Below are 12,777 nucleotides of genomic sequence, written 5' to 3'. Positions count from 1 at the left end.
AATGATCAATCCTCCTTGCTAGCTGGCTCTTCTTTAACTATTGAAATTTTACAAACTCTTCAAATTATAAATTCATAAAATGTTAGAACTGATGAAGTCCTGATTGTATTATCTAGTTCTTCCTTTGACAGAACAATAATTTCAACAATTTGGGGGGACTGGTACACTGGTACACACCACCACTCATTCATACCTCCTTATCCCTTGTGATTCTTGTCCAAAAGATCAAAAGTCTTAAAGCTGAAAAAGACTGTAGAGTTTTGGTTCTTCCTTCTCCTTTAAAAAAAATACATATGTACTTAAGGAAAAATGAGACCAAGATAGTAAAGGACTTTCTGAAAGTCAGAGAGTTACATGGAAGAGATGGAATTTGAATTCAGATCTTTTTACTTGAAATCAAGAGATCTTTCTAAGCCACCATTTGTTTTTGTTTTTGTGTTTTGAATGTTTTGTCTTTTTTATTTAAAAAATTTTATCTTTCCAGATTATATGTCAATGTAATTTTTAATGTTTTTTATGACCTTTTACAATCAGTTCATGTTTTCTCCCTCTCTCTGACCCTTTCTCCATCCCCAAGAACACAGGTTATCCTTTAGTACATATTTCCAAGTCTGCCATGTTGTGAAAAAAGACAAATATTTAGTCCCCCATTAATATTTTTCTAGTGGAAGCAAGTAAAGAATGATATGTTTCAATCTGCATTTGGACTCTAAAACTGTTAATTTGATGGTAGTGAATATCCTTTTTCATCATGAGTCTCTTGGAGTTGTCCTGGATCCTTCCTTGTTCAATAGTCAAGTTGATTCACAGTTGATCCTCAGACATTGTTACTGTATACAATGCTCTCCTGATTCTTCTCACTTCACTTTGCATCTCTTCCTATGAATATTGCCAGATTTTTTTGGTCATTGTCTTGTTTCTCATTTCTTTTTGTTTCATTTAGAATATTTTTCTCTTGTTACTGTGAATCTTAAAACTGCTCAGACTCTACTTCAGAAGATTTGATTAAGCTATTCCCCATTTTCTACAATGGAGGTACTTAGTCAGGAATGTATTGAGAGCTTTAAAATTACTCCACCCTGCTCAGACAGTGCCTTAGGGGAAGATAAAGTTGTAAAATTCCTGATTGAACAATGAAAAGTCCCCAACTCATACTTATAGTGAAGCAAAAACCCTAAGCTAGTTGGTCTATTTTAGATCTAATACAAAAAAGGTGATATGTACCTATAAAGGTTAAATTAATCACTAAAAGGTCAAGCAACTTACAAAGGGCAAGTTTAGCAAAGAGATGTGAAAAACTCAGAAGATATAATCTAATCAGAGAAGGTGATAACAAAAGAAGATGTGAACTAAGAATGGACAGTTCCCGGGGGAAAGCTTCTACTGTGATTGGTAGATGTGAAAATTTAGGGGAAGTGACATAAAAGAAAATTCTCTTTAAAAGGAGGTCAGGAGTTCAGAGGAGGCTCTCTGAACTTAGTTGGAGTTTGGAGTTAGTTTGGAGGAGCTGGGTCTCTGAACTGAGTTCAGGAGTTGAGGATTTCAGTGAAGGACTGGAGTTTTTCTTTAGGACGATCTTGTGGTAAGTGATAAAAGACTGACTAATCTCTCTTAAGGCTCAGGCCTAGGTGATTTGGCCTATGCCCTTCCTACTATTTTCTCTTTCTCTCTCTCTCCCTTCCCTTTAATTCCTTCATTTGTATTAATTAAAATCTCCATAAAACCCAGCTGACTTGGGTATTTTCATATTTAGAAATTTTCCATTGGCGACCACTTATTTTTTATATAAATCAAGACACTAAAATTTATCTTTACAGTTTGGCCGAAACCTTTACAGTTTGGGCAATTCACAGTCTTGGAAACCCACATTTTCACAGTTACATACATGATTCATGATCACCCCCCTCAAAACCTCCCTCCCAGAACTGACAAGAAACATCGTTTGTTTTTTTTACAAAGAAATCTAGCCAATGCTCTAGAAGTCTTCTTCTAATTCTTTTATTATTTCCTCCATATCAGCACATTACTGAGTTTGCCCATCTGTTATCCTTCTAGTAAAACCTTCTCTTTGTACAAATAAGGAAACCATTAAGTAAGATTAATCAGTTAGCATAAGGATACAAAACATAGATATAAAGTAGCAAAGAGAACTCGGTTTTGACATAGAAAGAATTAGATATAATGTATTCATCCCCTCATTTTATATAGCAAGAAACATGTACAGTAAGGATGAGTGATTTCTCCAATCAAGATCAGAGGTAGTAAGCTGGGACTCAAACCGAACCCTTCTTTACTTCATTCTATTCCAGTATTTTTTTCCATTTCTTCATTCTTTCTTCACAAAACTCAAAGTTCCTCTTTCTCAACTTCCTCTTCCCCAAAGAAGCTTTTCCTAATTGTTCTAATTCATAAAGATTTGACCCTGCTGAAAATTTTAACCTTGCCAATGGACCACTCAATTGTCAATTAATCACGTAGTGCTTTAAGACATCTCTCACATTATTGTCGTAACTGTTCATTAATATTTCATTTATTTTTGCATTGTATCTGCATCAAGTGCAATTGTCTTGAAGACAGGCACCATACCTTAAGAGTCTAGAGAAACACCCCCCTCCAAAACCCCCCACCATATATACAAACTAGGATTTTGTACACATAATGTGCAAACTGCCTAATTATTTGAATGTAGCCATTAAAAAAGCAAGACTTCTGGGTTCCACAAGTTGATTTTAAATGTAAAATGAAAGCAAGAACTGGAATGCCCACTTTCAAGGGTGAACACATTTCAGAAAAGAAAGAGAAATAAAAGCAGGTTTAATTTAAAGAGGCTGATTCAGGCTCATCTTAGCTAATTAATTTACATTGCCTTAATCACTGCAGACACATCTACATTTTAAATTATTTTCTTCTAAGGAAAGTATTCCTTATCGAAGTCATCCTCTCAATACTATGCATCTAACAAATGGACATTAAGTAGATTTTTAAAAATTAAAGCAGCTTGTGCAGTTTTTTATGACTTTTATTTTTATGGCTTTAAAAACAAAGCCAAACAATAGCAGTTCATGTAAAAACAGCACTAAAGCCAGTTAAATTAATTGATTTGTGCATTAAGATCAGCCAATGAGTTAACTGCTTCTAATTTAAATAGAGAAAAGAAGTTTAAATGGCTTTGGGGTATCTGGAAATGCTAAGGTAGCTTCTAGTTCTTTAAGAGGTGCCCTAATTTCACAGCTAGTTCAGAGAAGACAATGAAGACATTGGAAAAAAAATGCCTCAGAAATACAAAACGTGGGCCCACTTCTAATCAAGCTTTTGAAAAAAATCAGGAAGTCACTATGAATTATCTGGCAGCTCCTTAAAAAATAAAGAAATTTGTCTGATACCAAGGCCAAAATTGGGGCAAAATTGTCAACACATTTTTTCTTTATATTTTTTCAACTCCCCTTTTAGAACCTTTATCTTTACCCTTCCAAAGAAAGATTCCAGACAAGTTATCCATCTCCACTCTTACAACATACTTCCCTTTTATAAAAAAAAAATGAACCAGAAGGACATTAATTCTTGAGTATGGATGTTTAATATAATATCTTCATGATGGGGAAGGAAGGAAGGAAGGAAGGAAGGAAGGAAGGAAGGAAGGAAGGAAGGAAGGAAGGAAGGAAGGAAGGAAGGAAGGAAGGAAGGAAGGAAGGAAGGAAGGAAGGAAGGAAGGAAGGAAGGGAGGAAGGGAGGAAGCAAGGAAGGAAAGAAGGAAGCAAGGAAGCAAGGAAGGAAGGGAGGAAGGGAGGAAGCAAGGAAGGAAAGAAGGAAGCAAGGAAGCAAGGAAGGAAGGGAGGAAGGGAGGAAGGGAGGAAGGGAGGAAGGGAGGAAGGGAGGGAGGGAGACAATTTGCCACAGGTTTATAGATAAATGTTCTGTAGCTACTATGTGTACTAGACCATCTCATCATTTGCCTTTGCTAAGAGTTAATTGGGTCTACTGGCTGTCTATTAATGAGAAACACACCCCTTTGGGCTCATCAGCTATACTTTTAAGAACATATATGCACAGAGTGTACTCTCTAACCCAGCAGCCTTCGGGGACCCAAACTATAAATACAAACAATTATGCATTAAGAAAAGAAATACACAACTTTTCTAGCAAAAGGAAGGAAGTTGGCAGCATATATAGGGTGGACTGGATCAATGAGAGATTGAAGGAATACCAGGAGATCTGTCAGGAGGTTATAGAACAGACATGCTTCGCCTGAAGGTGAAAAGGGCCTGACCTAAGATGGCAGCTGTGGGAATACAGATGAAAGGGTGAATCCAAGAGATAATGAAGGAAGAAATGAAAGGATTTGATCATAGCTTGAATAGAGAATATAGAAATCAATCAATTAATAAAGAAGTATTTATTAAACACCTATTAAATTTCAGAGACTTTTTGAGATACTAGAGGCAAAGATACAAAGGAAAAAATAACCTGACAGGGAGCTCACATTCTAGTGAGAAGATGTATAGACAGCACAAATACAAAGTTTTGTACAAATATGTACCAAGTAGTTAAAGATAAAGTGTATCATGGCAGGACCTTAGTAGTGGGGGGCATCAGGAAAGCCTTTATGTAGAAGACAACATTTGAATGGCATGGAAGAGAGGGACTCTCAAGAGATAAGAAGAGATTCATTTCAAAGTGTACAAGATAGTGCTAAGATATGGAAAGAAGACCTAATGTTTCCTATTTGAGGAACAGAGAGAAGGCTGATTTAGTGGAAAGGAATTAAAGATAACTCAAATAGTCTCATCTGTATATAAAATAAGTCTCTCCAAGTTCTCTATGGGGAGGAACTTAAGCATAATGAAGACTAGGATCTACTAATCCCAAAGCTGCCTGGTTTTCAGGTCTATTGTCTGGTGCCACCTGACTCACTAAATAGTACAATGAGCATTTGATTTAGAATCTGAGATCTTCAATGAATTCAAACTTTGTCACTTACCTTACCAAAGTATGCCACTTAAACTTCTTGGACCTGGAGGGATTGTACTAATTTAATTCAATTCACTTACGTGTCTGTTATGTGTCGGGTACTGTTCTAAGCACTGGGAATATAAAAAAAGAATCAAAAGAATGTCCTTTCCTCAAGGAGTTTACAATCTAATGAGGGAGACAATGTGCAAACAAATATATACAAAGCAAACTATATACAGGATATATAGACCATTAACAAGGAAAGGCACTGGAATTTAGAGGGGTTAAGGAAGGCTTGCTTCAGGAGGTAGAATTTTTGCTAGGACTTAAAGGAAGTCAGAGTGAAGAAGGGACAATAATCTAGGCATGGGAGATAACGAGAGAAACGTCTGGATCAAGAGATATTGAATTCTGTTTATGAAACAGCCAAGAGGGCAGTGTCACTGGATTGAAGGTTATGGGTTGGGGAGCAAGGTATGGCTAACGTCCCTTCTACCTATACATCTCTGAAATCAAGAATGGTGAATGCAATAGAGTTCTAAAGTCTTTCAGTGTCCAATATACTTGTCACTATTTCACCTTGCCTCCAAGGGCATCCCATGTTTATACTGATTATTCTGAATTATGAACATGCTAAGTTTCATTTGGTATAATCTTATTTATGATTCAGGCGAATTACATGATATAATTTAGAAATGTGCCATAATTTAAAATGGTTAAATTCCTATTGCTATTTAAAAGGGCAAGCTTCAGTTATCTAGAAAACACTTTTATGTAGAAGAGTTCATTTTACCAATAATAGAGGATTAGTGAGATGACTTCATTTGTCTATAAGTGTAGTTTGTGTTCTAAGTAACTGAAAACTATTATAGCAAAAATAAATTGAATCTTCCCAAATGTCAGGAATAGGACAATCATGGGCATTTCTCCAAGTTTGATCTTATTGCTATTTATCCCGCTTCACTACAAAAAAATAGGCAGTGAAGGGAATTCCTAAAATTTCAATCCAAATAGAATTTCCTGCAGTGCCCACTACCAGGTCAAATATGTTACTGGTGGTCCTGGCTGTGAAATTAATTCTGGTCTAATCCAGAAGGTGACATGAAGGGAAAGATTTGTTATCAGAGGCCAAGCTGGAGAACTAGGCAATAAATATTCACTGTGAGCACAACATTTCAACTCAGAGACCAGTGGTGTTTTTCAAGCCCATTTTGCCTTTGGTAAGCCCTCACACTATGACTAAAGTATTTTTCCTTAGTGTGCAAGACAAGGTCTTGGAGCCTGACTTTAATTTTCTCAGTACTATACTGAATTTCCTGGCACCTTTCCTCAGATTTACTAACAAAGAAAGAACATCTTGGGGGCAATGCAAGATGCAACTCAGAAAGAATCAAAATAAGTGGCTTGTTTGTGGCAACAAATGGAGTTTTCTCAACTCAGTCATCATTATAACAACTATTATGTGTAATGAAGACTATCCCAGGAAGCATGCTCAGAGCCACCCTTCCTGGATCCGAATAACCATGTGAGAACTTTGGGGGATGCTCATGGACATGTGTAACTCTAGTTAAGAGGTTGTATTTTCAGATGTTTGAGTCCCATCATTGACTGTGGAGCCAAAAGAGCTGATAATTCATTGGATGTTTAAAACTGACCAATCCATGCTCATATGGGCTGGTCATCACACCCTACTCTTCTTCTGTGATTGCCAGTGGTCAGGACTATATCAAGCCACTTTTGGGAGGGAGGGAGGGAGAGAAGGAAGAGGCAGCTTGCCTTCTCACTGCTAGCCCAATTTGCATATTACTGTGAACTCATGACATCTAAAGGATATGTCCTATCTAGGTACTTCTGGGCTTCATCTTATATATTTGTTGTTTCCTGATATTGGGCAAATATTCACTAACCCTGAAAATGACACGACCATATAAATATCAAAGTATACTTTAGTTTATTTGTGTTTTCATTTGGGGGTTTTGGTTTTATATTATTTTTCTCTTACAATGAATATAGAAATATGTTTTGCATGATAATACATGTATAACTCAGATCAAATTGCTTACCATCTCTAGGAGGGGAGGAATGAAAGGATGGAGGGAGGCAATTTAGATAGTATAACTTTGTAAAATGTATGTAGAAAATTGTTAATACCTATCATTGGGAAAATAAAATATCTTTTAAAAAAATCCATACTTGGAGGCAACCTTAAAACCAATTGAAGAAGTACAAAGATCCTTCTTCCACTCTTAGAAGTGTTTACACCAAAAAGAAAATTAGCAATTACCAGAAAACATGTATAAAACATTGTTTGGACAGTACAGAGCCAAGATGAAATATAAAATAGCTAATTATCAGTCCTGTAAGCTGATTTACACTATGATGAGTTTTAAGTATTATTAACATTCCCAACTTGAGTTACTGAGACCTGTCCTGTTTTTGTCAAATGTAGACCTATATTTCACGTTTAGCATCCCTACTGTGTGAAGGAAATAAATGCCTTCCCCATCCTCAGTTCATAATGTAGATTGCATATTTTTCTACTCCTCACTTTTTAGGGAAAGTGTTGAAAGGAGCCATAATCTAAACTATAAATAATGTTATCTTAGAGCTCCAGGCAGGTGCATAAGGAACTGAAGAGGACCAGAAAAGGAAACCCAACCTTTACCATCAGAGGTCAGGCTCACTTAGTATTGAACCCAGTCCAAACTACATGCTTGGGTACAGAGCAGAGAGCCCTTTAATGAGGAAAGGAGTGGCACAGTCTCCCTGCCCCTGTGGGCCCAGGAGAATTTTTTTAATAGAAACATGTACATACTATTTGAAGGTAGGCAAAGTACTTCAACAGACATCTATTTTGATCTTCACAATACCTTTGTACAACAGGTTCTTTTTTATGATCAAACCTATGATCGACTTCTTCTCTGATAGGAAAGGAGAGTTAAAAAACTTTATGAGAGCTTTTTCATATCATAGGAACACCATATCCCTAACTCTGCCTCACCACCACTACCATGTAGGAAGGCTATCTGTACTATACTAGATTCTTACGGTCGATAATAGGCGTGTCTAGAGTAGGACCTGTCTCCAAGAGTATGTTGTCTCTTCATTACTACAGCTATCCTCAACCCCCTTTCGCAGAGAAGCAAACAGGTTCTTCAGGGATGAGCAGATTTATGTCTCCTCTTCTTCCTCCTCCTTCCCATCCTCTTTCTGCTGCCACTTCTCCCCCTGTTTCCTTGGTGCAAACCATCTTGATTCCCCTTTTGTGACGTGGCAGCTGAGGACTCCGTCAGACTCACCATGGCTAACACGAAGCCTAAAGAAGGAATCAAGACTGAAAGCAAGGACCACATTAATTTCAAGGTGGCAGGGCAAGGCAGCTCAGTAGTGCAATTTAAGATTAAGAAGCAAACACCACTTAGGAAACTAATGAAAGCCTATTGCGAACCAAAGGGTTGGTCAATGAGGCACATCAGATTCCGATTTCATGGGCAGGCAATCAATGAAACAGACACACCTGCACAGTTGGAAATGCAGAATGAAGATACAATTGATATATTCCAACAGCAGACTGGAGGTGTTTACCAAAAAGAGAACCTATAACTCTACTCCAGAACTGTGCTCCAAAGGAAGAAAAAAAATTCATTCACAATTAGAACACCAATATTTGGTTAATCGATATCCACTATAGTTTTCTCTCTTCCTTTATTCCCTCTCCCCATTCCTTTATTGTACATAAAGTAACTAGTGTATCTGCCCAGCCATAATGCATAAGGTTTTAAGTATATGACTAATGGCATGTTTTGACTGACATCAAATGGAGATGGGGAGGGGAGAAAACAAACTGGTTCTGTGAAAATATCCATTTTTCTCCGCTAGTGATATGCTCATTCAACTTTTATCTTTCCTCTCACTGTTTAATAAGAATAACCAAAACCCACCAAAAAAAAATCCTCATATACCTTGAATGAATAATTTCTATGTTTTCCTTTTATCACTGCAAAACCAAGGACAATTTTTTTTTTTACTTAGCTGTTACATATAGAGCAATCTCTGGCTTTCTGTAGGAATAAATTACTATAAAGAAATATATCCTAGATAGTTTTCCCTTCAAATCAAACACCTTGTTGTTTAAATAAACTTCTTGTTTAAAATTTAAAAAAGAAAGATAAATGGGTTTGCCCAACCTCAGAATGCTAATAAGTGGTAGAGATAAGATTTGAAAGTTTAAAAGAAATCATGGAACAAAGTAGCACAGTAGCACTGAAAGGTTTCTCTGATAATCAAAGCAATTCTACCGACAGTATTTCAAACCTAGCAGGAAAGTCAATCAAAAGACCCAACACTCAAGATCTAGATCTAGATCCTCACAGTGTAGAGGAACAAGGAACCAGAGCATAAAATGCTTAAGCTTAGTCCCTTTTACAATCTTCTTTAGGAATGGTTTTTGTTATTTTTCCTATTTTTTTCTTCTCCCTCAATAAGACATGAATTGACTTTGAGTCAAACAATATTAACTAATATAAAAAGAATAATCATCAGCATTTTTATAAACAACTTCAGGTTATCTCAATTTATCCTCACAACAATGCTGAGAGGTAGGTGCTATCATAATCCTCTTTTACAGATGAGGAAATTGAGTCAGACAGAAGTTAAGGCACTAGTACAGAGCCACACACTTAATTAGTGTGTAAGGTCAAATTTGAACACAGGCCTTTCTGACTTTTGGTCCAGGGCTCCATCCACTAAGCTACCTTGTTCCTTTTATAAGGTATTTATATGGCACTTGAAGTGCTTTATATATATTTTTCTCCCCCAAAAGCCTTGTAAGGGCTATCTCTATCCTACAGATGAGGAAAGTGAGTCCAAGAGAAATTAAATAAATTGCCTAGGATCAAACCAGAAAGTATCTGAGGCAGACTTTACACACAGATCTTCCTTCCAGCATTCGATTGGCTTCCATGCCACCTGACTGCTTCAATATTTATTAAATGCCTACTACATTCAAAGCACTCAGCTAGGAAGTAGGAATGCCAAGATATATTAAGGAAAATGTTCCAATGATTTTTTTTCTGTTAGTAATGGCATAATCAGAGATAGAAATAGTACAAAAGACATATGATATAATCCACGATGCATATTCCTTCTCTGTAATGTCTCAACAGACCTTTCAACCAGCTTCAGCCTCCTGAGGCACCTGCACTCCCTTTCCAGAACCTGAATGTAGCCACAACATAGGCTTTCCCACCTGCAAGTGGTACCTGGACTATTTCTGTCCTCAGAATATTGCATACCTGTAGATTTTCCTAGAAGTAAACAAGCTAGCCAACCCATGAAAGAATCATAAAACCAAAGAATTTAGAGCTGGAAAGGAATATCCAAGCCTAACCCCACTACAGATATGGAAACTAATCCAAGAAGTCAGTGATTTTCCCCAGGTAAGTAGTAGAATTGGGTTTTTGAACCCAGGTCTTCAGACTACGAATTACCCAGCTCTAAGCTTCCTTAGTCAATGGCACCATTCATTCCTCTTCTACACAGCCCAACTTTTTAAAAGAGATTTTCCCCTCTCAGAAGATGAATTGAGGCATCCCACTGTCAGTAAAGCTCCATGAATCATAAATAGCTACATGAAGGTGAAGGAATATTCCTATAGACAAGTCGCCCAAATCATCCTCTTGTTCAAGTCCATTAAAAAAAAAAAGTTTTTTTGGCTCTGAAATATCCTCATTCTAGTTCACTTCTCCCTTTCCCTTCTCCCTTCCTTTTCCCCTTCCACTCCTCCTTCCTCTCTTCCTCCCCTTTCCAAACCTCTATTCTCTCTTCCTAAAACTATTTTTAAAACAAAAGAAACTCAAGATCTTCATTTGAAAATCCACACCGTCCCTTTAAAGAGGTCATTCTCCTCTGGGTGGGCCGTGGAGTACCTAGAGTCAGCTTGGAGATCATCTCCTGAACAGGCTGGGAATTCCTCCTGCAAGAACCAGGGTGGACTAGGTCAGGCAGGCAGGTGTTGGGAATTAATATTCAGGAGCAAGGCTGGAGGACTGGACTGGGGAGCAGCTGCCAAGTCTGGCTAATTAGAGCAGAGGATTGGGCATGTGCTGGGTCAGGAAGGCTGATGCTCCAGCCTGAGCTCTCCGAGCTGAGGGTGGTAGGTCAGGTAGGGCTGAGCAAGATGATAGCCAAAGATTCCTTCCCTCAGTCGGCAGGCTTAGTGGGAGAGGTTAGAGGTAGGGGTCATGGTGGAGCAGGCAGGTGTGTGTGTATGTGGTCAGGAGGACGCAGAAACGGTGAAACAAAGAAAGTGACAAGGCTGAGGACAAGAGCCTCAGCTGAGATCACTCTCAGAGAATCAAGAGACTCCTGGCTCTGTCTTGGCTGCTTGGGATGTCCTAAGGCAGCCCACCCCAGTTTTAACATAGCAGTTTCAGGAGGGAAGTCTGATTCCATCATCCCCTTCAGCCCTCCAGTCTTCCCAGTTTGCCTCTGGAGACAAATAATAATAATAATAATAAAAAGGCATTTGCCTGGGAATCTAAAATTTGAGAAATATTAGTTAAGCACCTCTTTATGGTATTCTGTGTGGAGGAAGTAAAAATGAAAAATGACACCATCCCTGCCCTCAAGGAGGGCACAACTGGAAGTGGGGGCCCATTTCAAATTGTATGAAGATACAAGGTACTTAAAGGAAAAAATAAAATTACTTTAGAAAGATTTGAAGAGGAGAGAACTCTTTCCATTGGGAGGATTAGGGAAAGATCTGGCAAAATTTAAAGAAGAGAGAATACTTTCCCACTGGGAGGATTAAGGAAAGATATGGCTAAATTAAAAAAAAAAAAAGATAATTTTTAAAGGTCCCAATTTCGCCTTTGCCACCTGCCTCCTGTCTAACTTTGGACAAGTCACTTAATCTCTTTGGATCTCAGTATCCTCATCTATAGAAAGTGGGAATGATAAAACAGCTATCTCACTAGATTTGGGGGAAGGTCAACAGAGATAATGTATGTAAAATGCTTAGTAAACCTTAGTAAATCAAGAAACAATGTACTTAGTTCCAGCATATGTAAATCAAGCACTGCTTAAAAATATTTTTTAGCTTTTTAATTTTTTTCTTTCATACTCTATCCTTCCGCGTCTTTCAGTCCCCAAACATTTCGTTTTCCTGTAAGGGGGAAGCTGCTTTAAATGAGACTGTTGATCTAGGAGGCCCTGGGAGAGAAATCGCCCCTTCCTGGGAGTTGGTGAGAATTGTACATGACTCAGACTCAGGGCACATATAATACATTCTTTTAAATTGCAACTGCAGCTCAAACCTTGCTTATTTTCACCAAATGAGCAACTCTGGAATTAGAACAGCCAGTCGCTGCATTTGCTAATCTCACTCAGGGGCTGCACCTGCATTTATTGCTCCTTTCTTTCCATTTTCATCCAACTATCAAGAAATGAGATTTTTTACAGAATTTGGAGACTACGGTGCTAAAAGCCTCTCTCCCTCTGGGCCGGAAGAGTGGGCTCACTCTTCTTCCTGACCTCATTGCTATGCAAGTTATCCACTCCACCATTGTTAACCCACTTGTTACTTGGGTTCCCTAGACAGGCAGGGCCTCCATCTTTCCATTTCAAAATTGGACAACCAGCCAGTCATGTCCCTTTTTCCATATTCTCTTCAAAAGGAGCACTTATCCATCCAAGGCATTCTGTCAGTCACTAGTATTCCTCCCCATCACAATATTTCCCACAAGAAAGGGGAGGAGGGATGGAGAAATAAATGTTCCCTATCCAAGAATCACTTTCCACCAAAGGCCTGCAAGTTCACAGGTGTGT

The 12,777-nt window shown here is 38.0% G+C and overlaps 1 protein-coding gene across 1 annotated transcript; it reads left to right on the top strand.

Annotated features, from left to right (window-relative positions):
* The first annotated feature begins 8,250 nt into the window (after positions 1 to 8,250).
* LOC100026374 (small ubiquitin-related modifier 2-like) lies at positions 8,251 to 8,553 on the top strand. Its single transcript, XM_001376972.4, has 2 exons — positions 8,251 to 8,404; positions 8,462 to 8,553. Exons 1-2 carry the CDS (start codon positions 8,251 to 8,253, stop codon positions 8,551 to 8,553), a joined length of 246 nt encoding a protein of 81 aa, XP_001377009.2.
* The last annotated feature ends 4,224 nt before the right edge of the window (positions 8,554 to 12,777 follow it).

The sequence above is a fragment of the Monodelphis domestica genome, chromosome 7 (assembly GCF_027887165.1).
Source record: "Monodelphis domestica isolate mMonDom1 chromosome 7, mMonDom1.pri, whole genome shotgun sequence".
NCBI lineage: Eukaryota > Metazoa > Chordata > Mammalia > Didelphimorphia > Didelphidae > Monodelphis > Monodelphis domestica.
Note: the sequence above shows the minus strand (reverse complement) of the source record. Positions and strands in the feature narration are given on the sequence as shown.